The following is a 25,755-nucleotide window of genomic DNA, read 5'->3' on the forward strand; positions in this document are numbered from 1 at the left end:
CAGTCTGTACAGGGGAAATATGGATGATACGGAAATCTCATGAGCTGTACCAACACTGAGAAAATCTCAAGACACATTTAGGAGAAAACGTTTGACATTTTACAGACATATTCTCAGAATGAGTAATCAGAGATTGACCAAAAGAATTCTGAACCTTGCTCTATTAATGAAAGTAAAAAAATAAATAATAATGGTTGCTTGAAGTTGGAAAAGATCTTCAAGAAATAGGCATCACAGATGACATTGCATTAGATAGACCTAAGTTCTGAAAATTAGTCAATTAGTTGACAATCACAACCAACAAAACATGGTCAGAAGAACAACCACAGTGAGAAAATAAGAGATTTTGGGATAGGAAAAATGGAACAACATCAGCTAAATAAGTTCAATAATGATCCTTAGTCAGGCATAATAATAATAATAATAATAATAATAATAATAATAATAATAATAATACTGTAATGTGATTTTTTTTTACATACCATTAACTACATTTTAATGGTTTTCAGAGACTCCAAGGTGCCTGAATTTCGTCCTGAAAGAGTTACGTGCCAGTAAATCTATCGATCCAAGGCTGATGTACTTGAGCATCTTCAAATACCTCCAGATTGAGCCATGATCAAACCTGCCAAGTTGGGCTCAGCCCAGTAATATAAATTATAATTCAGCATTCTCATTAAGAAAAAGTTCATAAAGGGGCACTTATACCCATTACAAGAACTGGTGAAGTGTGTCTGAGAAAATTAATAAGATAGTAAATGTTCCTGTAGATAAAGGACCAAAATGTTTTAGCTAAATGGAACTACCTCCGTTACCCTAAAAGGGTGAAGTAACATTTCTTTACAATATAGAAACATTACTAAGAAGCAAAGGCTAAAAACACTCATCATTTAAGTTCGGATGTTGAAGAAAAGTCATATTTCATTCCTCAGGTAATTTTACCCGAAACCTGCAAAATAACTGAATGATGGGTCCTTGCTCCTGTTTAAATCAAGTTTATGTTGCATATAAGTGCATATTTCAACCATTTTTATTGGTTTGGTCATTTTTTGCTCCTTTTTTTGTGAAGGAAGGCCATATTTATTTACATTTTGAGCAATTTTGTTTAAATTGCGGCATGGTTTTTAATTACCGTATTTACTCGCGTAGTAGAACCCTTTTTTCCCCCACTTTTACAGCCAAAAATAATAAAGGGGGGTCCAATATGCGATAACCTCGAAATTTTGAGCAGCGAACACATGACGTCTACGTTATAAAGAGCTATAAATTGTACGTGTAAACATTCTATACTATTATTTAACAAACTTAGAATGTATTTAAGTTATACTGGCTATTTTCATTGGAAGGCAGTGTTTCTAAATGTAAAAAGACAAAAAATGGTGAACACGACTTTTAGGCCTACGGTACCTATATATAAAAGTCCATTTTAGTTACTCATATCACGTCACTCGTTACATCTCATTAATTCCCCTGGTGAAGTTGACGTCAGGAAAGGCATACGGCCGTAAAAACTCTCTACGAAGATTCGTCTCACTTCATACTCGATCCCGTAGAAGAAAGGGATAAGGGTATCGTGTAATCATATAATTAAATATTGATACAAAAGAACTTAATGGCCAGTCATTTGTCTCTGTCAGTTCAGCAGTAGGCCTACCACACAGTAAACCTGATCACTGCTTTCATTTGAATTATCGCCTTGCGCCGCCAACTTCCCTGCCTTGCTACCGGCGTGTCGGCATTCAGCATTCTAAGTGACATCATCTTCACTGCTATCTCTCGTTAGTCGCGTCAGCCATGCACTGCAATCAAGAGCATACGAGGCCCCGTCTTTTTGAACCTCTTAAAAATAATTTCCTTCCCGACTATAGAGTCTAAACAGTGTAAATCTATTCCCAGATGGTCTCTGATATTCCCAGTTGGTGTAAATGTAGCAGAAGCCACTCATTCCGAATAAAGCCGTACTGCAAAAGGCATGCCAAACCATCAGCTGATAACTAGCGTATGTTACGAGTTGTACTTCCGAATGTAATACATAGTAACTGGAAACATTCTTTTGATAACTGCTGCTGATGAAACACAGACCCTTATTTTTGAGTATATTTCATGCTTGTTCTCTACATTTATCACATCAGGATCTGCGTAAACAGCTGTCTATGAGATAAGACAGACCACATTGTTTAGGTTAGGTATATTGCCAAAAGTTCGACGGAAAAAATAAAAATAAATAACAGGAAAATATACTGCATTTATGGATATCTACAGGTGTGGCAGTAATGAGTTTTATTATCATAATGTTTAATTTTGTACGTTCATTGTCTCTTTTTTATTAACGCATACCCTAGTATGTTTTGTTTGGCGTCTCTGAAAATCGTTTAAAGTAGGTACGGTACGTTGGGACATAAAATTATTATTATTATTACTTGTTAGGTACGTTGGCGAGTAAAACGATCGTTTTAATTGGATAGCTTTCATCACGTTTTAAACTTACTTCTCTCCAAATATATACCTATAATGGCCCGACTTACGAGATATTAAGCGGCCATTTTGTTAATGACCTCGCCTGCTGTATAAATAACAACAACCGTGAATATTTCTCAACTAAAGTAAACTCGTTTCCTCATCCCGAAGTGATACAGCTCTTTTTAGACACGCCCAGTGGAGGGGAGTTACAGATACCGCTTTTACCGCATATCAGCCTTCCTGCCATTCGTAAATCTCTGGCAGTACGGTACCGGGAATCGAAGTCAGACCCCCAAAAACAGCAACGAATTGTGCTAGCCATTACGCTGGCGGACATTATTAACTACAAAACACAGACATATAGCATGACTGATGCATGCTTGCAATGTGCAGGTTGGACACGAAGCTAGGCCTATTCATCTATTTGTGCGACGTCATCAGAGCTGCAGTAGTCCTACGCTACAGAGGCGGACATTTCTTAACTATGAAACACAGATGTACCGCATGGATTCGACGCGTTTTTCATTCAGTAGGTCGTAAGGACGAAACTATTCACAAATTTGTGGGATGTCATCAGAGCTGCAATAAGACTTGTACCCGCTTCGAAGCGGAATCGTCATCGTTCTCTGACGAATTACATTGGGGGGTCTTATAGGCGAGATTTATTTTTTCATTTTCTTCGTCTCGAAAAACCAGGGGGGTCTAACACACGAGTAAATACGGTATATTATCTGCGTCAATTTTTCAAACACAGGATTTCAAAATACTGTAGTAGATGTATTTTTCTTCGTTTTCTCGAAAAAGACAGGTAGCAGGTCGAGAAGACACCATTCCGACGAAGAGATGCTGCATGAACGTCCTCCGACAGGTACCAAAAACCATCAGTGTTCTCCCTAGAACTTTTTTAATGGGCGGACCGCCCTGCTGTTTTTACAGACCACCTGGCTAACATAAGCTAGATATGAGCTAGTTACATAATATTAATACATATCTGAGTCATTGGGTGCTCCAAATTAAAATGTAAATACTGTAAAATTGTTTATGTAAATGATAAATCTTCATCATTGTCAGCATAATTGCATCAGTGACATCGGAGTTTAAATGTTTAACTTGACCAGCTCATAATATGAGCGAGTGGTGTCTGGATTAGTGTGGAATCGCATGCAGGCTTGACACTGAATGACATCACAAACCCGTGTGGCACTCCATAGCAACCGAGTAGTAAGTCCCGAGGTTACGGGATTAAAAATGGGCAGTAGAACGCTAGACGTTCAAAACAGACTTATGTCTTCTTCGTGAAAATAACACTGAAGAAGCTCAATTTTGCAGTTAATATTTGCCTGTCTGATATTACTATTAATGCCCTGAGGGGAATACAATGAAATGTTATCATATTCATTTTGTACGTAGTATTCCCCGCCCGGTAACTCATTCCCGCCACCCAGCTAAAGAAAATTTCTGGGGAGAACACTGAACATGCTAATAATTCAGTTTTGCTTATTTTTTTTAGGAAAACAAAATGAGAACATACTGTAGCTCTCAAAACATAAACAAATACAAATGTAAAGGATCCACCAATTCAATACCTAATGTTCAGATAAAAGTTATTACCTGACCACAAATACTATACTACGAACGGCTCTACTTCTAAATTGACGTTTTGGTAGATTTTGGCTCTGTCTGGTGGTTATGTGCCGAAGCATAGACATCCAACCAATCCCAATCTGCCATTCATATCGATTTATATCGGCAGAACACGATCTCGAAACCTAGTTGCCAACTCTAATATTTACATTCACCACGTGGTTAACCTATCTCGCTCAGCGTGTATGGTATTCAGTACGGTTCGCGATCTTTTACATTTCCCATCAGTAATTAGTGTGTTTTTCATATTGTTGGAGGGTTCCAGTGACTCTGAGATCAGTTGAATATTCCCTTTGTAGGCCATAACCTCTTTCTGTGCCAGCCATTAGCGGTGAGTGATGTGTTATTTCCTCATCATTCTCTTTTATTCTTAATAAAATATTCTCTTTTCGTGTCAGATGTTAGTAAGTGTAGTTTTTGTGAAATTGTGTTCAATCCATATTCATTAGTTTTTCTTAGTACGATATTACATTTGACTAGGGCTGTTTACCGCGGTCGAATTGCATCAGCTCTTCTCGCGGGGGTAGCCCGCTGGCAAAGGAGGAAAGGCGATGCTCATTCGTTTTGCGAAACTTCAATTTAGAAGTAAGGCCGTGCGGAGTAGAGTACATGTTTCGTCCACTCAGTGGGTATCTTCAGCTAATACCATCAGTACTAAACCAATTACACTGAATTACTAAAAAGAACAATGGGTCCGACTCATCGGCTGAATGGTCAGCATTGAGACCTTTGGTTCAGGGGATCTCGGGTTCAATTCCCGGCCGGGTGGGGGATTTTAATCGCCTCAGATTAATTCTTCTGGCCCGGGGACTCGGTGTTTGTGTTTGTCCCAATACTTTCCTCTTCACATTCAGACAACACACCAACCTACCTCCATATAGGGATAGTGTCAAGAAGGGCATCTGGCTGTAAGACAGGGATGCTCCACACAAAAGTCTTCAAAAACATCTTTCTAATTCCTATATCAATGTTCGAAGTGAGCAAATTTCTTAAGAAAGCTCTTCCTTGCTTGTGCTAGCCTGCATTTTATGTCCTCCTTACTTCTGCCATCGTTAGTTATTTTACTACCCAAGTAAAAATATTCATCTACTTCCTTTAAGACTTCATTTCCTAATCTAATATTTCCTGCATCATCTGCCTTCGTTCGACTGCACTCCATTACTTTTGTTTTGGACTTATTTATTTTCATCTTGTACTCCGTATCCAAGACTTCATCCATACCATTCAGCAACTTCGAGATCTTCTGCAGTCTCAGATAAAATAACAATATCATCGGCAAATCTCAAAGTTTTGATTTCCTCTCCTTGGACTGTGATTCCCTTTCCAAATTTCTCTTTGATTTCCTTTACTGCCTGTTCGATGTAAACATTGAAAAGGAGAGGGGACAAACTGCAGCCTTGCCTCACTCCTTTCTGGTTTGCTGCTTCTTTTTCAAAGCCCTCGATTCTTACCATTGCAGACTGATTTTTATACAGATTGTAGATAATTCTTCGGTCTCGGTATCTGATCCCTATCATCTTCAGAATCATAAATAGCTTGGTCCAATCAACATTATCGAATGCCTTTTCTAGATCTACGAATGCCATGTACGTGGGCTTGTCCTTCTTGATTCGATCCTCTAAGATCAGACGTAAGGTCAGGATTGCTTCACGTGTTCCTACATTTCTTCTGAAGCCAAATTGATCTTCTCCCAACTCAGCTTCAACTTGTTTTTCCATCCTTCTGTAAATAATACGTGTTAAAATTTTGCAGGCATGAGATACTAAACTAATGGTGCGGTAATTTTCACACCTGTCAGCACCGGCTTTCTTGGGAATAGGTATAACAACATTCTGCTGAAAATCAGATGGGACTTCTCCTGTCTCATACATCTTGCACACTAAATGAAATAACCTTGCCATGCTGGTTTCTCCTTAAGGCAGTCAGTAATTCAGAGGGAATATCATCAATTCCAGCTGCCTTGTTCCTATTTAGGTCACTCACAGCTCTGTCAAACTCTGACCTCAAAATTGGGTCTCCCATTTCATCAGCATCAACAGCCTCTTCTCGTTCCAGAACCAAATTATCTACATCTTTAACTTGATACAACTGTTGGATATGCTCCTGCCATCTTTTGGCTTTGTCTTCTTTCCCTAGAAGTGGCTTTCCATCTGAGCTCTTAATATTCATGCACCTAGATTTCCTTTCTTCAAAGGTTTCCTTGATTTTCCTCTACGCAGCATCTACCTTCCCCAGGACCATACAGCCTTCGACATCCTTGCACTTCTCCTTCAGCCATTCTTCCTTTGCTACCTTGCACTTTCCATCCACTTGATTCTTTAATCGCCTGTATTCTTTTCTGCCCTCTTCATTTCTAGCATTCTTGTATTTTCGTCGTTCATCAATCAGGTCTAGTATCTCCTGAGTTATCCACTGATTCTTAGTTGATCTTTTCTTCCTTCCTAAACATTTCTTCAGCAGCCCTACTGACTTCATTTTTCATGACTCTCCACTCTTCCTCTATAGTGTTTCCTTCAGCCTTTTCATTTAGTCCTTGTGCAACATGTTCCTTGAAACAATCCCTCACACTCTTTTCTTTCAACTTGTCTAGATCCCATCTTTTTGCGTTCTTTCCTTTCTTCAATTTCTTCAACTTCAGATGGCATTTCATGACCAACAAGTTGTGGTCAGAGTCCACGTCTGCTCCTGGGAAAGTTTTGCAATCCAACACCCGGTTTCTGAATCTCTGCCTAATCATAATGAAGTCTATTTGATACCTTCCAGTGTCTCCAGGTCTCGTCCACGTATACAGCCGTCGTTTGTGGTGTTTGAACCAAGTATTGGCAAGGACTAAATTATGATCACTGCAGAATTCAACCAGCCGACTTCCTCTTTCGTTCCTTTGTCCCAATCCGAATTCTCCTACTGTATTACCTTCTCTTCCTTGGCCTACCACTGCATTCCAGTCTCCCATCACAATTAGATTTTCGTCACCTTTTATATATTGTATTAAATCTTCTATCTCCTCATATATTCTTTTGATTTCTTCATCATACGTTGAACTAGTAGGCATATAGACCTGCACTATTGTGGTGGGCATTGGTTTGGTGTCTATCTTAACGACAATAATTCTTTCACTATGCTGGTCGTAGTAGCTTACCCGCTGCCCTATTTTCTTATTCATTATTAAACCAACTCCTGCATTTCCCCTGTTTGATTTGTGTTAATAATTCGGTAGTCGCCTGACCAAAAATCCTGCTCTTCCTGCGAACGTACTTCACTTATACCAACTACATCTAACTTTAGCCTATCCATCTCCATTTTCAGATTCTCTAACCTAACACAACGATTCAAACTTCTAACATTCCACGCTCCGACTCGCAGAATGTCAGTATCCATCTTCCTGATGATCGCCCCCTCTCGTGTAGTCCCCACCCGGAGATCCGAATGGGGGACTAGTTTACCTCCGGAATATTTTACTCGGGAGGAAGCCATCATCAGTACATCATTCATACAGAGAGAGCTGCATGTCCTCGGGAGGTAGTTACAGCTGTAGTTTCCCGTTGCTTTCAGCCGTGTAGCAGTACCAACACAGCTAAGCCATGTTGAGTATTATTACAAGGCCGTATCAGTCAATCATCTAGACTGCCGCCCTTGCAACTACCGAAAGGCTGCTACCCCCTTTTCGATGAACCATTCGTTAGTCTGGTCTCTCAACAGATACCCATCCGATATGGTTGCAGCTCGGCTATCTGCATCGTTGGAACACGCAAGCCTCCCCACCGCGGCAAGGTCACATGGTTCGCAGAGGAGGAAAAAACCAATATCATCTGCAAATCTCAAGGTTTTGATTTCCTCTCCTTGGATTGTGATTCCCTTTCCAAACTCCTCTTTGATTTCCTTTACTTCCTGTTCTATGTAAACACTGAAAAGGAGGGGGAACAAAATGCAGCCTTGCCTCACTCCTTTCTGGATTGCTGCTTCTTTTTCAAAGCCCTCAATTCTTATCACTGCAGACTGATTTTTATACAGATTGTAGATAATTCTTCGTTCTCGGTATCTGATCCCATTCACCTTCAGAATCGTAAATAGCTTGTTCCAATCAACATTATCGAATGCCTTTTCTAGATCTACAAATGCCAAGTACGTGGGCTTGTCCTTCTTGATTCGATCCTCTAAGATCAGATGTAAAGTCAGGATTGCTTCACGTGTTCCTACATTTCTTCTGAAGCCAAATTGATCTTCTCCCAACTCAGCTTCAACTTGTTTTTCCATTCTTCTGTAAATAATATGTGTTAAAATTTTGCAGGCATGAGATACTAAACTTTTTTTTTTTTTTTTTTTGCTAGGGGCTTTACGTCGCACCGACACAGATAGGTCTTATGGCGACGATGGGACTGGAAAGGCCTAGGAATTGGAAGGAAGCGGCCGTGGCCTTAATTAAGGTACAGCCCCAGCATTTGCCTGGTGTGAAAATGGGAAACCACGGAAAACCATTTTCAGGGCTGCCGATAGTGGGATTCGAACCTACTATCTCCCGGATGCAAGCTCACAGCCGCGCGCCTCTACGCGCACGGCCAACTCGCCCGGTGAGAGATACTAAACTAATGGTGCGGTAGTTTTCACACCTGTCAGCACCGGCTTTCTCGGGAATAGGTATAACAACATTCTCCCGAATATCGGATGGGACTTCTCCTGTCTCATACACCTTACAAAGCTGCCTCTGTGGATCAGCGGTAGAGTGTCAGCCTCCGGATCCCAAGATAGCGGGTTCAAACCCGGCAGACGTATTCGGATTTTTGAAGGGCAGAAAAAAGTCCATTCGACACTGCATGTCGTATGATGTTGGCATGTAAAAGATCTTTGGTGACACATTTGGTGTTTACCCGACAAAATTCATTAAATCTCAGCCACAGACGCCCAAGAGAGTTTCGGTTTACTCGGTCTGCCATCTAGTGGGCCTAGAGTAGAACGGAACGTAGAAATTGACGAGCAGACAGCCAGATGGGGTCAAATTGAAATGTCTGCACACGGTAGCTGACGCCATACGATTATTATTATTGTACATCTTACACACTAAATGGAAAAGTCTTGCCATCCTGCTTTCCCTTAAGGCAGTCAGTAATTCAGAAGGAATGTCATCAATTCCAGGTGCCTTGTTCCTATTTAGGTCTCTCACAGCTCTGTCAAACTCTGACCTCAAAATTGGGTCTCCCATTTCATCAGCATTAACAGCCTCTTCTTGTTCCAGAAACCTTTCATCTACTTCTTTACCTTGATACAACTGTTGGATGTGTTCCTGCCCTCTTTCTGCTTTGTCAAAGTGGCTTTCCATCTGAGCTTTTAATTTTCATACAGTTAGATTTCCTTTCTCCAAAGGTTTCCTTGATTTTCCTGTATGCAGCATCTACCTTTCCCGGGACCATACAACCTTCAACATTCTTGCACTTCTCCTTCAGCCATTCTTCCTTAGCTACCCTGCACTTTCTATCCACTTGATTCTTTAATCGCCCGTATTCTTTTCTGCCCTCTTCATTTCTAGCATTCTTGTATATTCGTCGTTCATCAATCAGGTCTAGTATCTCCTGAGTTATCCACTGATTCTTAGTTGATCTTTTCTTCCTTCCTAACATATCTTCAGTAGTCCTACTGACTTCATTTTTCATAACTATCCACTCCTCCGCTATTGTGTTTCCTTCAGCCTTTTCATTTAGTCCTTGTGCCACAGGTTCCTTGAAACAATCCCTCACACTCTTTTCTTTCAACTTGTCTAGATCTCATCTTTTTGCATTCTTTCCTTTCTTCAATTTCTTCAACTTCAGATGGCATTTCATGACCAACAAGTTGTGGTCAGAGTCCACGTCTGCTCCTGGGAAAGTTTTGCAATCCAACACCTGGTTTCTGAATCTCTGCCTAATCATAATGAAGTCTATTTGATACCTTCCAGTGTCTCCAGGTCTCGTCCATGTATACAGCCGTCATTTGTGGTGTTTGAACCAAGTATTGGCAAGGACTAAATTATGATCACTGCAGAATTCAACCAGCCGACTTCCTCTTTCGTTCCTTTGTCCCAAGCCGAATTCTCCTACTGTATTACCTTCTCTTCCTTGGCCTACCACTGCATTCCAGTCTCCCATCACAATTAGATTCTCATCACCTTTTACATATTGTATTAAATCTTCTATCTCTCCATATATTCTTTCGATTTCCTCATCATCCACTGAACTAGTAGACATATAGACCTGCACTATTGTGGTGACGACAATAATTCTTTCACTATGCTGATCGTAGTAACTTACTCGCTGCCCTATTTTCTTATTCATTATTAAACCAACTCCTGCATTTCCCCCGTTTGATTTCGTGTTGATAATTCGATAGTCGCCTGACCAAAAATCCTGTTCTTCCTGCCAACATACTTCTCTTATTCCAACTACATCTAACTTTAGTCTATCCATCTCCCTTTTCAGATTCTCTAACCTACTACAACGATTCAAACTTCTAACATTCCACGCTCCGACTCGCAGAATGTCGGTATCCATCTTCCTGATGATCGCCCCCCTCTCGTGTAGTCCCCACTCGGAGATCCGAATGGGGGACTAGTTTACCCCTGGAATATTTTACCCGGGAGGAATCCGTCATTACATCATTAATACAGAGAGAGTTGCATGTCCTCGGGAGTTAGTTACGGCTCTAGTTTCCAGTTGCTTTCAGCTGAGTAGCAGTATCAACACAGCTAACCATGTTGAGTACCGCATTATTACATGGCCATATCAGTCAATCATCTAGACTGCCCCCCTTGCAACTTCCGAAAGGCTGCTACCCCCTTTTCGATGAACCATTCCTTAGTCTGGTCTCTCAACAAATACCCATCCGATATGGTTGCACCTGCGGCTCAGCTATCTGCGTCACTGGGACACACAAGCCTCCCGACCGTGGTAAGGTCACATGGTTCATAGAGAAGGTTTCCCTGGTTATTACATAATTATTCCCAAGTCTCAGTCCATGTCCTATTAAATGCATGTTAAAGAAACCTGGAAACCACATTTACGTCATTCATTAGTACGTTCGTAATATTCCCACCATAAGAAATTTAAATTAGCGTTCCTGGCCAGGTTGCACGCATGATGCGCCAGCGGCAACTGGCCTGGGTGAGGATTTGGAAGAGAACTTTATTTCACAGCCCTAGCAAGTTGGCCTACACATGCAGGGAGCATCAGTCTCAAGCCAGTCTTTGATGTGGGCATATGTTTGTTTGAATCGCACAACAGTAGCTCGTGTAACGTGTTGGTGCTTAATTTTATGATTGTAAGTGCATTGTGTAACAACGTACATAAATTAGACCTACTGTACGCACGTATACAGCTGACGTGTTGGTGCTTAATTTATGTCCTATTAAATACACATGAAAGAAACCTGGATAGCACATTTTACTCGCTCTTTAGTACGTTCATAATATTCCCACCATAAGCAATTTAAATTAGCATTCCTGGCCATGTTACACACACGACGCACCAGCGACGACTAGCCTGGGTGAGGATTTGGTAAAGAACTTAATTTCACGGCGCTAGCATGTTGGCCTACAGCTGCAGCGAGCGTCAGTCACGAATAAAGAGGTGTTTTATGACACAAATAAAAAGACGGCGTGATCATCTAATAGGCCATAAACTTTGACATCATGGGTTATTGAAGAAAATAATAGACTGTTCCTTAGAGGAAAAAATTATAGATGACGATCAAGATTAGAGTACTTGATGCAAATATTAGATGACATGACGAGATGCGGCTCCTATTACGAACTGAAACGTGAAGAATGGAGAGCTGCTGCCAACCAGCCTTCAGTTATGGAAAAGAAGAAAGCTAAACATTTTACAAATGACGAAAAATTAAAGTTTATTGAGAATGCAGATTCTAATCCACACATGAAACGTGTGCAAATAGCCCAGATGTTGGACATTCCTACGATAACTTTAAACATAATTATAAGTGACGTGTATAGTTCGCTTCTCTAAAAACGTTTTTCCTTGATGTTTTGCTTTGTTGGTGCTCTTAAAATGTTTTATTTCATTAATTATAATTGTTAACACTTGTTTCTTTGTTTTCATCGCAATTATTTTTACGTTCAAACCTAACCTTAAATTAAACAGAGTAATTCTTAATTTTTTACCACATTCCCTCTTTAGGACATTTTTTTTGGGTCCCCACACACACATCCTAGCCAGTTTTGACTGTACACTAAAATAAGTCACTGTCTTGAAGATGTAACGATCTATTCTTAATTCTCACCAATTGCTTTTAATTTTATACAAGTGTTCAACAAATTATTTATTTATAGGCTACTTGGAGCCAACACGGTATGCACTAGCCATGTGTCTTGGTGGGTGTGCTATTTACCAACTGATGAGCCCAACTTAGTACACTGGGGCAAAATGCTGGCAACCAGGAATGAGTTAGCTGGAAAATTTATAATGTCCAATAACGGACCATTTATATTGGTATTACATACCATTTAGTCGAGCGGCTTTCCTCCTTTCTCCCAAGACTTCCCTAAACTTTGCAACATTTTTGTAATGCTACTATTTCGTCAGAAATCACCCAGAACAAATCAAGCTGATTTTCTTACGATTCTGTCTAGTTCTCTAATCAAGTAATCCTGACAAGGGTCCCATACACTGGAACCATACTCTAGTCAAGCGGAACTGAGTGACTGCATGTGATTCTATGCTGATCAAGATACCACTCGCGCATGCCACTGCGTGATAGTCAAGCTAAATATATATATATTTTTTTTTGCTAGTTGCTTTACGTCGTACCGACACAGATAGGTCTTAAGGCGACGATGGGACAGGAAAGGGCTAGGAGTGGGAAGGAAGCGGCAGTGGCCTTAATTAAGGTACAGCCCCAGCATTTGCCTGGTGTGAAAATGGGAAACCACGGAAAACCATTTTCAGGGCTGCCGACAGTGGGGTTCGAACCTACTATCTCCCGAATACTGGATAGTGGCCGCAGTTAAGCGACTGCAGCTATCGAGCTCGGTGCTAAATATTTAAACTCTGATGTAATTGATGCAACTATGCCGACAATAATGAAGATTTACAGTTTTACAGTATTTAAGTTTTAATTTGGAGAGCCCAATGACTCAAATATGTACTGTATTAATATTATGTAACTAACACATATCTAGGTTATGGTAACCAGGTGGTCTGTAAAAACGACAGTGTGGTGAGTCCATTAAAAGGATCCTAGGGAGAACACTGGGTTAAGGTTAAATTCAACATCTACTTTTGACTAGAGATTCTAAAAATGAAATCTTACCTTCTATTCACATCATAATTGAGAGGTTGATCCCAGAAAGACCCAACATATACTCTTGCCGTCTCAGGTGTGTCCATTATTTTGCCTAACGACCACATCAATGCACCATAAACACGCATCAGCTGTTGATGGTCCACCATGTCAGCTTTGTTTAACACAATCCGTATCTTATCATCATGCTGCCGTAGAACCTCAATACATCTTCTAAATTCATCAGAAATGTCCAACTTGTGGGCATCAAATAGAAGAATTATCCTATCTACTCTTTCTGCAAACCATTCCAAGACACCAGTGAAATCATAACCCCGATTTAATCTTTGCTTTTCCCCAGACAATATTCCAGGGGTATCAATCAATGATATAGATCTAAGAACATCACTGTTTACAGTAGAACACTGGAAGCGATTTAGGAAGTTATTACCATACTTAGCTAAAGGTCTGAACTGTTTTTTTACATCTACAACTAAAGCATTTCCTGGTATAACACCTTCTTTTTCTCCATGCATGATGGCAATGAATCTATCTGTAGTTGGTTCTGGACCTATACGCATTCCAGGAAAGTCACTTTCAAGTAAATACTTAATTAAAGTTGTTTTACCCGTCGAATACTGTCCCATGAACAAAATCAGTGGCTTGGCTTCGAAGTCAGAGTCAAACAACCTAGGTGAATGAAAATCATGGAACCTATACATCTCTTCGATCGGCAATAATTTCTGCTTGTAAACATTCTTGAGTCCATCAACAACATTGTCGAACGTATCATCCTTCTCTCGTCGAAACCAACTGAAATAAAAAAAAGAAAAAGGATATATATTAAAGATTAGTGCCATGAAAATTGTATGAGTAAGACAAACAGCTTCATCAGTTACATGTAGATTTTAAACAGGCATATGACAGAAGTAATTTAAGCTATATCAGATTTTTTGGGATGTCATGGAAATTGGACAGGTCGACAGAGAAGACTACGAAAATTGAAGTATGTAAAGGCAAGATGTGTCAGAGCCATTTATAGCAAAGAATGGGCAGAGACAACGAAGTGTGCTCATTACAATGCTGTTTAACTTAGCAATGAAAAAGTAATTTGCTAACTGCCCATCAACCCAGAAGGATACCAGTAATATACGAAGGTTGGAACTTAAATAGTGGTAACTATTTATTTACAACAGATACAAAAGAGTTACATGTTAGCAACCTTTACTGTCCTTCAAAGTAGTCACTAGCGTTGTGTGTAATCCGTTGCTAGCGATGTGGAAGTTGTAGTATACTTTTAGCGGAGCCTGTTTTGTTGATGGTGTGAATGGAGCGGTCTACTGCCTGTCGAATCTCTGCAACAGTTCTGAGCTCACGAATCATCTGGTTTCCATCACTGTCCAGGAACGCGGCAAGAGCTTGCACTTCTTCTTCGCTGACGCTCGTAGGACGACCTGCCCGATGAATATCCGCCACAGTTTGCCGACCATCGTTGAGGCTTTTACCTAACGTGCCATTGCTCTGTAAGACAATTGCAGATTCCCCGCAAGCTTCTTGAAGACGTTGATGACACTGTCGTGCTGTACGACATCTGGCACATTCAATCTTGATCCAACTCCGTTGTTCCTGTTTGGAAACCATAGTGAAACATTACGTTAGACCGCTAGCTCACACGCGACTGTGTTTCTCTCGCTTGTGCGCACGCAGGTGATGTGGGAAGGGCGAGTCCATTTGCTCTGAGGTAAGGTAGGTATGTAACCAACGTGTGCTATCAGGACAATATTAGATTCCGTTGCATAGCATCTCCACAGCAGTGAAGCCACTATTTAAGTTCCATCCCTCGTACAAATCCAAGTATTAGCATATGCTGATGAAGTAGCAGTTATTTTAAAAAAATTAAAAAAAAAGATCACCTGAAGAGACTTAAAAAAAAAAAAAGACCTTGGACTAAAAGTAAATACATGAAGTATGAAAGTGCTGAAAGAGTCGCAAGAAAAAAAATACTGTACATTTGAGTGGAAAGAAATACCAAAGATGAAGTTTTCAAATGCTTGGTATCATTAATAACTGCAGATAACTAATATCACTCCCCTGCGACCTTGTCGCGGTGGGGAGGCTTGTGTGTCCAAGTGAAGCACGATAGCTGAGCCACAGGTGCAACTATATTGGATGGGTATCTGTTGAGAGACCAGACTAATCCAGCTCCATGGCTAAATGGTTAGCGTGCTAGCCTTTGGTCACAAGGGTCTCGGGTTCGATTTCCGGCAGGGTCGGGAATTTTAACCATCATTGGTTAATTTCATTGGCATGGGGGCTGGGTGAATGTGCCGTCTTCATCAACATTTCATCCTCATCACGATGTGTGCGCAGGTCGCCTACGGGCGTCAACTCAGAAGACCTGCACCTGGCGAGCCGAACATGTCCTCGGACCCTCCCGGCACTAAAAGCCATACGCCATTTCATTTCATCAAACTAATGAGTGGTTCATCGAAAGGGGGTGGGGGTGGGGGTTAGCAGCCTTTTGGAAGTTGCAAGGGCGGCAGACTTGATGATTGATATGGCCTTGTAATAATACATGACAAGGCTTAAGCTGTGTTGATACAGCTACACAGCTGAAAGCAACGGGACACTACAGCTGTAACTAACTCCTGAGAACATACAGCTCTTTCTGTACGAATGATGTACTGATAATGGCTTCCACCTGGGTACAATATTCCAGAGTTAAAATAGTCCTCCATTTGGATCTTCCGGTGGAGACTTGTCTAAAGGAATCCAAAAACCAGGACACCGGCCCCTCATAATGGTACTAATCACTGGTAAAGCAGAACCATGGTGTTCCTCCTATAGCAGTAATAATCACAGGTACCGTAGGCTCATGGTGTTTCTTGCATGGTGCTATTAATCACAGGCAATGCAGACCCATGGAATGTCACACACAACGGCACCACTCACAGGTAACACAAACCTATTGTGTATTACTCACAAGCAACGCAGAACCATAGTATTTCTCACATAGTTGGACTAATCACCGGTATTCCCGTGGAGTTCCTCACTTAGTGGAACTAATAACACGCCACTTATACTCAGGGTGTTTGTCACACAGTGCTACTAATCATAGGCAATGTAGACCCAAGGTGTATCACACATTATGTTAACTCCCACAGGCAACACAAACCCATGGTGTTCCTCACATAATGGTATTACTCTCACGTAACGTAGACCCATGGTTTTCATCACAGTGATACTTATCATGGGCGCCAACCAAACCCACTGTGTTTCTCACAGGTGCCAACCACAGGTAACATAGACCCATGGTGTTCCTTATAAGGTGGTACTACTCATAGGTAACGCAGACCCATTCTGAACACAGTGAAACCGATCGGTAGAATGCACAAAATGACACCAAAAACAACGCCCAGACTGCCGTGTTTCTCGCATAATGGTACTGCTTCTATGTAACATAGACCCATGGTTTTCCTCGCAAGGTGGTACTAGTCGCAAGTAAGGTCGACCCAAGGTGTTCCGCGCGTAATGGTACTAATCACAAGTAATCACATGGTTCTAATATCATCATCCTTTGGTCCCCCTTTGAGTCCCTTCTCACGACAGGCAGGGGATACTGTGGGTGTATTCTTCGTCTGCGTCCCCCACCCACAGGGGGTCATGTTAGATAATTAAGAGCGAAGTAGCTGTAATCCACATTGTAACACCCTCAAGTGCCACAAACCTCAGCCAAGATCAAACCCGTTACCTTGAGAACAGAAGGACAGTGACTATCTAACAACTTCACTAAGATTTGTTACCAGCCCAATTCAAGGCTTGGAAATGGAGGCCTCGTCCACACATGTTAGAGAGGCATCCACGGTTCCTCCGCATGGGTGATACGGTGGTTCAGCTGAAATGGGGCTGGAGACTGAGGTGAAGGCTCACTGCAGGGTGCTGGAACCAACACATCACTTTGCTCTATGTAGCCTGGACGAGCCGTGGGTTGGGAAAGGGGCAATTCCAACCTAGGGGGAAAGTCATGGCTGTGAACTCAGTCACGATAATGCCTAATGGAGACCACGTGAGTAGGCCTACTGAAGGGGGAACAAACCTGGCTAGGTTTGGGCCAGGGGCAGACTGCTGGATGGACGACTGAGGGGCGTGGTCTCTGCTACGGAGAGCCTGAGTAGCGGGAGGACAATGTCTGGCCGTATGCCTCACCATGGATCGTGAGAACTATGCTCAGGACCTAGAAGGGGCAAAAACCCTATGATTGACTGAAATACGGATGCTTATAAAGAACCAATTTCAAAAATTTTGACATCAAGGGAAGCCAAGGAAGCTTCAGTAGAGCAGATCCGGGAGCAAGCCCAAGATGAAAAAATGGAGAAAGAAGTCCCAATTGGACCGCCTGTCGCTGACTCAAAACAAGAAATGGTAACAAAAGCTCCAGTAGAGCAGATGCTGTCAGAATCAATCAGCACGATACCAAACTTCTAACACAAGAGTGGAGTGTGTCGAACGTCACTTCAATCGATAAGACAGGAAGGGCAGTCGTTTTAGCTCTCGGTGAACGAGACTTTGAAGAGCTCAAAAAGAGAAGCCTTAAGGCTAAGCTCGGACTTGGGCACATCAAGTTTCAAGTCACCAGGGGAAAAACGAAACCCAATGTTGATTAAGATGGAGCTGAAGGTCCTTCAGGCCAATCTTTAGCATAAAAAAGCAGCGTGGCCAATTTTGCCAGGAAGTTCAAGTTCAAGGCTATTGACGTGGCACTTATTCAAGAACCATGGGTAGTCAAGGGCAGAGTAGCAGGACTGGCGGAATCTGGAGGTAAGCTGATGTACGATACAACATCGGAAATATCCAGAACATGTCTTCTTGTGAACAGGAAATTAAAATGTCTTCTGTTGCAGGAACACTGTTAACGGGACTTAACCGTGGCCAAGATTAAACTTGGAAATTGGGAGGGACCCAGAGAAATAACAATAGGCTCTGCATACCTGCCGTATGACTCAACTAATCTGCCTCCATCAGAAAAAGTTGAGAACCTAATTTACAACGCAAAGAAGAAAGGCGAACACCTAGTCCTTGGAGCAGATGCAAATTCACACCACACGGCATGGGGCAGCATGAACTGCAATGTAAGAGGTGAGTCTTTACTAGAGTTTATTATTGGAACTCAATTGACGATTTAAACCTAGGAAACAAGCCTACATTTATAAATAAAAATCATAGGGAGGTAATAGATTTACACTAAGCACTACGCATAGTGCAAACTTTATTAAAGACTGGAAGGTGCTGGTGGAACCATCATTGGCAGACCACCAGCACATCCTATTTGGAATAGATGCAAGACTACATGGGATTGAGATGTACAGAGACCAAAAAAGAATTAACTGGAACAGATACAGAGAAGTTCTAGGGAAGGCTGTACAAAAAATTCCAACTAACATGAGAGGACAGAAAGAATTGGAAGAGGCCATTATAGACTCATTCCATGAAAACTGTCTTCTCAAAGAAAAGAAAAACACCAAAAAACTAAGGTGGTGGAACAACAAACTAGCAAAATGAAAAAAGAGGTTAAGATATTGTATAGAATATCATCTAGAAATTGTATGTGGGACATATATCACAGGAAACTCACTGAGTATAACCTAGAAATACAGAAAGCAAAAAGAAAATCTTAGAGACTGTTCTGTAAGAAAGTGGAATTACACACAAACAGCAAGGGTCCAGAAGGTACTGAAAGCAACTTGTATAAATCACGTGAGGACACTGGACAAACCAGATGGGTCATTTACTCAGGCGGGGAGGGACACGCTGGAGATACTAATGATGTGTCATTTTCCTCAGGCTGAGGAGATGACAGAAGAAGAAATGGTTGGAACAGAGACCGGAGCTTGAAGAGCAGACTGGAACTGTGCCAACATAATGAAACATAACCATGTAAAATGGGCAGTCGACATGTTTCATCCTATAAAGGCTCTGGGGCCAGATGAGATACTTTCGATACTCCTACAGGAAGGATGGGATATACTCGTCAATGCCCTGATGGAACTTTTCAGAGCTAGTCTTGCTTTAGGGTATGTATACCACAAATATTTTAACAATATTTATAAAACCACAGCCTATTTAATACAATACAATCCACTATTTTATGTGGTTAAAATTTATACATAATACTTAAAAGTCTACACGACAGAAGCCTTGAATACTTTACTAGACATCCCATCACTATGCAATTTCATAAAAGGACAGGCTAGAATGAGTTCATATAGACTGGCACAATCAGAGTGCTGGAATGCACAAAGACCCAATCTAGGACACTGTAAAAGTAACCGAGTAATAACAGAGGAAGTTCTACACATGCCATCTGATCATATGATACCAAAGTACAACTTTGAAAAACCATTTGATACCCAGATAACAAAAACAGAAGACTGGGATATCAACTGAAAAACCATTTGAGACCCAGATAATAAAAACAGAAGACTGGGATATCAACAAATGGAATACTGAAAAAGAAGATATAGTATGGTGGACTGATGGCTTAAAGACTGGGGATGGCACAGGAGGAGGGATCAACAGGGGGAAGACCAGAGAGAGCAATTCAGATGAGCCTGGGCAAACACACTACAGTCTTTCAAGGGGAAGTGATAGCTATCACAATATGTCTTGAAGAAAATCTGAAAATGAACTACAGGAATAAGAACATTTTTATAGACAGCCAAGCGGCCATTAAGGCACTAGAAGCAGTCCGGATAATATCCAGAATTGTCTGGTATTGCCATTCACTTCTCCTGAAGCTCTGCAAGTACAACATTGTCAAAATAATACGCATACAAGGGCATGCATGTATAGAAGGAAATGAAAAGGCAGATAAACTGGTCAGGAATGGGGCAGAAACACATTTTGTAGGCCCTGTATGTGGGATTTCCTATGGACAAGCCCGACACTACATAGGAAAATGGCTACAAAAGAAACAAATGGAGAACTGGAAAAATACTCCAGGATGCAGGCTCGCAAAGGAACTGATAAAAGGACCAAACAAGAAGTATACTAAAAAACAGCTGAAACTCAGCAGAGAAAATATAAGATGGGTAGTAGGACTGTTGACAGGACACTGCCATCTGAAGAAACACCTACATAGAATTGGATTAATAAGAGACAATATATGTAGGAAATGCAATGAAGCAGAGGAATCAGCTGAACACATACTTTTTGAATGTGAGGCGCTGGAAAGGGGCAGAAACACATTTTGTAGGCCCAAAACCTGTATGCGGGATTTCCTGTGGACAAGCCCGACACTGCATAGGAGTGGGAATGAAGGAAAAACAGGGTAGCAAAAGATCTTAGAGGTCGACGCTTATTAGGAACTAATATTTAGAGGCCCAATAAAGAAAATAATAATAAGAAGAAGACCTCACTAAGATAAACTCTCTCTCTCTCTCTCTATATATCACAAAGAAGATAACTGCAGTGTCAATTCACCTAGGAACTGAAAGTCTAATTCAATATTTTGAAACAAAAATAGAATGTACAAAACTTACTTCTTCAAACGGTAGACCGTTGCCATGGAATTTTGCTATAATGTAAAATGAGCTCTGTTGTTTAATGACACCAAGATGCAGATACTGGCAATTTCTTAACAATTCAAGTCATATTAAATAGTTCCAGTGTTGTACCATGAATTCTAATGTTTATTGACACCATGATGCAGATAACTGACAATTTGTTTTAAACATATTCAAGTCATATTACGTAGTCCCATTGCTGTCAATGGAATCTATTAAGCCTCTAAGCGCCAACATCCTTTTGAAAGCCCCTTTGGTTTTCATTTGAAAAATGCCAACGTCCTTTCAAAAGGATGTTCAGTATTTATTTTTTTATTATTAAAAGTAACAGTCATTTCCTTTCAGAATTTCCCAATATAGTTTAGAGACTTACTATTTTTGCAATCAACAGCCTTGTTCATTTTCAAGGCCATTCTTTCAGTATATCAGTCCAATCAAGAGGCATATTTATTGGCGCACTTTACTTGGCTGTACACCTTGTCTGCTCTGTGTCTACTTGCACTAGATCTTTTACTTGTTCATTATTGCTGTGAAAATGATTATATATCCATTGTGCTTGACAAAACGTAAGTGTGTGTCAGAGGTCTTTGAAAATATACTTGTACTGAATTTTATTATTATTAGGTTATTTGTAGTATGTTATGTAAGTGTTATGTAAAAGATGTTTGTACCATATTTAGTAAGTATTGATATATAAACAAAACGAGTGTAATTAAACTTGTATTTTTGGCTCATTTGGATATATAAATTAATTATTTTTACTACAGATTTATTTTAGGCACAAAATGAATAACATTTTCAATATAGCTTCTTAATAGGTTGTACTATTCAATAAATATGTTCGTGATGTATAATTTTTTTTTTTTTGTTCTACCTAAATTTTATCACTAAACTTTTGTTTTATTTTTAATTAATATTTTTGGTCTCGATTGGTTAGGGTAGGTTAGTCACAAAGCCATTGGTCTGGATTGGTTAGGGTAGGTTAGTGACAAAGCCATTGGTCTGGATTGGTTGCAGTCAACACATCTCTCCTCTACAAGGTATTCCACTTATGATTTCCAACATATTACATCCTTATCATGCTATAAAAGTAATGTAAGTCTTACTGAATTTCTACCGTACCCTTTATTAACAATCATATTTATGTGATCACCTCAATGAAGGCCTAGCGGATAATTTATGTCGCAGCCTGTTCGCAAAATGCTTTGCATAGAGCAGGCAGTATAGGAGGAGCGAGACGACGATGCTTCATATACAATTACATTATTTATACAAACTAAGTTGTCTGTGGGTTTGTATTTGGGAGATAGGGGTTGGAACCCCATTGTCGGCAGCCCTGAAGACGATTTTCCGTAGTTTACCATTTTCACAGCTGGCAAATGTCGGGACTTTACCTTAATTAAGGCCACGGCCACTTCCTTCCCATTTCTAGCCTTTTCCTATCCCATCGTCACTGAAAGTCCTATCTGTGTCGAGGCGATGTAAAGCCAATTGTAAGAAAAAAGAACTCGGCTACCGTTCTGGTATAGAAGCAAGATCTAACTCTACGAATTATGACGAAAAAAAAATACACAGTGACTTTGGTAAAACAAGGAGATAGGTCCTCAGCATAAATTTCTACACCCACTTTCCGTAATATCCTAGGCGGTTTTGTTATTAAAAAGAGATCAAACATCTTGGAACACTACAGCAAGACCTGAAGATGTGATGTGCTAGGTTATCGTCAGTTAGGCGGCTATTCCTTTCATGTTACTCGATGAGATTCCCAATAGACTGGTATTTTTGGCTAATATACACTTTGCAAGAAGAGCAGTAAATTTCGTGAAGTAGTACTTTTCGGCATTATCAGAATAATCGCACGCAGTACCTATTTAAAGACGCACGGAGTAAGGTCTTCGCTGAATATTTTTTCTGCAGTCAACAGGCATAAACCCAAAAGCCTAACTTGTCCAAAGTACAAGAGGTTAAAATAAAGGATCACTAAAGAAACTCAAGAGGTTATGTAACGAACTATGTTAATAAAACAGCCGAAAATAAGACGGACTTTCTGTTCTTAACTTTCAAATCAAGTCCTATAAATGAAAAAGATGAAATTACAATGATATCCTTGCTACATGCAAGAAAAGTGAAAACACCGTACTGTGCCTGCACGTAACCTATCAACCACATTGACCCATAGAGAAAAACAGTATTTACCTTGCAAAATGCCTTGGTGTTATAACTGGTTTTGCATGAAAAACACAAACTGTGCGCTTCCATAACATTTTGTTTGTCTTACAACGTCTATTTACAGCGTTTCGCTCGAGGAATCGGTCACAAACGCAAATGACAACTAAGAACTTTACCAACTCTTCCCGGAACTCCACAGCTGATTTAGCTAGGGGATTTATTTAATTTCTTCGCCGTCCGATGAGATATTGTTCAAATGACCGTGAAGCAGGAAGGCCAATATAATCACCATAGGTTTAGAAGATATATTCTTATTAAAATACAGAAATGGGCGGTAAAATGTTCCATCAATGAAAGTTTTACTATTATAAAAAGAATGCAATACATGCTGCTTTCAAACATGAATGGGTATCGTTAAGTAATTCAAGAAAGAAACAACTAAGTATTCTTAACGTTGGTCATAAATTGTTGAGCATCGAGGATGACAAATGAATTAATGAAGCATCTATTCAGAAGGAATTAAAAGAGAACATATTTTTGAAAAGTTGCTAAAAAAGTTGTAATTAATTTAATTAAATTTCCGATGCATACGCCCTATGGATAATATAATTACTAGGATCTTATTAACTTTCGACTTGACAGAAGAACCTATAACCATCTGAAATTGGCCTGAACCGACAAGGTGAACAGCCCCAGGCAATGGAAGTATGAAAGTAAAATAGAAGAAATAGATGGATTGAGCCGGTTGCGGGAAGCCCCGGCCTCATTGGTATTTAGGTCTACTCTACACTCCCGGGTAATTTTCTCGAAGCGAAAAGCCGTACCTGTATACACCTGTATACCGTACTCCCAGTGTAAATGCCAGACGAAATGTGTAAATTTGTCACTGACAGCATCTTCACAGTAGGTACCGGTACTAAAGAAGTCGTCCTCCTGTGGGTGGGGCGGTAGAATACAGTACATCCACGCTATTTTCTTCCTGTCGTAAGAGGGCACTAAATGAAGATAACCTTAACTTCGGGTTGGTGACCAAGGAATCCGTATCCCCCTGTGGGTGGGGGCGGTAGAATAACACCCACGGTATCCCCTGCCTGTCGTAAGAGGCGACTAAAAGGGGCCTCAGGGGCTCTGAACTTCGGAGCGTGGGTTGGCGACCACGGGGCCCTCAGCTGAGTCCTGTCATTGCTTCCACTTACTTGTGTCAGGCTCCTCACTTTCATCTATCCTATCCGACCTCTCTTGGTCAACTCTTGTACTTTTCCGACCCCGACGCTATTAGGTTTGCGAGGGCTAGGGAGTGTTTCATTTTCACGCCCTTCGTGGCCCTTGCCTTTCTTTGGCTGATACCTTCATTTTTCGAAGTGTCGGACCCCTTACATCTTTTCTCTCTGATTGGTGTCTTATATAGAAGATGGTTGCCCAGTTGTACTTCCTCTTAAAACAACAATCACCACCATCACCACCAAGGAATCCGTAGCTGAGAGTGACAATGCTTCCCCTTTCTTTGGCTGGCTGATTACGGTACGGTATCCTATACCGTACTCTTGTTCTTTTCCTACTCCGATGGTATTATGTTTATGAGGCCTACAGAATGATTAATTTCCCCTGTCTGTTGTAAGAGGCAACTTAAAGGGGGCTCTTTACCTCTCAACTTGGGAGCGTAGGTTGACAACCATGGGGACCTTAGCCGAGTCCTGGCATTGTATTTTTTCTTTTCTTTTTTCTTTCTTTGCATGTGTCAGGCTCCTCACTTTCATCTATCCTATCTGAACTTCCTTGATCAACTCTTGTTCTTCTCCGACCCCGACGGTATTAGATTTCCGAGACCTAGGGAGTCTTTCATTTTTCATGCCCGTCGTGGCCCTTCTCTTTCTTCGGCAGACATATTCATTTTTCAAAGTGTTGGATCCCTTCCATTTTTCCCCCTCTGATTAATGTTACAGTAATGGAGGATGGATGCCGAGTTGTACTTCCTCTTAAAACAGTAATCACCACCACCTGCCTTGGTCAACTCTTGTTCTTCTCCGACCCCTTCCGCTGTGGGTGGGGGCGGTAGAATAACACCCACGGTATCCCCTGCCTGTCGTAAGAGACGACTAAAGGTTGCCTCAGGGGCTCTTAACTTTAGAGCGTGCGTTGGCGACCATGGGGCCCTTAGCTGAGTCCTGGCATTGCTTCCACTTACTTGTGCCAGGCTCATCAATTTTATCTATCCTATCCGACCTCTCTTGGTCAACTCTTGTTCTTTTCCGACCCCGACGGTATTACGTATGGAGGCCTAGGGAGTCTTTCATTTTCACGCCCTTCGTGACCCTTGTCTTACTTTGCCCGGTATCTTCATTTTATGAAGTGTTGGATCCCTTCCATTTTCCCCCCTAATTAGTGTCAATAGAGGATGGTTTTTTTTCTCCAGTTTTTTCATCTATCCTATCTGAACTTCCTTGATCAACTCTTGTTCCTCTCCGACCCCGACGGTATTAGATTTCCTTTTATGGTCTCAAATTCGAAGGTCACTTCTACGGCGATATAACAACCAGGCTACAAATAAAGCACACCTTCATGTATGCTTTGTCAGCTGGTGGTGGCTTGAAACAAGGTGGTGGTGGTGGTGGTGGTGGTGATTATTGTTTTAAGAGGAAGTACAAGTATGGTCTCACTG

The 25,755-nt window shown here is 41.0% G+C and overlaps 1 protein-coding gene across 2 annotated transcripts in view; it reads right to left on the reverse strand.

Moving 5' to 3' along the window:
- The window catches only part of LOC136885134 (EH domain-containing protein 1), a 60,184-nt gene extending 36,870 nt beyond the window's left edge, over nt 1–23,314 (reverse strand). For both annotated transcript variants that reach the window (XM_067157601.2, XM_067157602.2), the window contains exons 1-2: nt 23,124–23,314; nt 13,396–14,178 (exon numbers count right to left, since the gene is read on the reverse strand). In XM_067157601.2, coding sequence (XP_067013702.2) covers nt 13,396–14,178; nt 23,124–23,191 — 851 coding nt within the window. In that variant the 5' untranslated portion in view covers nt 23,192–23,314. The remainder of the gene's footprint in view (nt 1–13,395; nt 14,179–23,123) is intronic.
- Between the last annotated feature and the right edge of the window lie 2,441 nt (nt 23,315–25,755).

The sequence above is a fragment of the Anabrus simplex genome, chromosome 13 (genome assembly GCF_040414725.1).
Source record: "Anabrus simplex isolate iqAnaSimp1 chromosome 13, ASM4041472v1, whole genome shotgun sequence".
In the NCBI taxonomy this organism is placed as follows: Eukaryota; Metazoa; Arthropoda; class Insecta; order Orthoptera; family Tettigoniidae; genus Anabrus; species Anabrus simplex.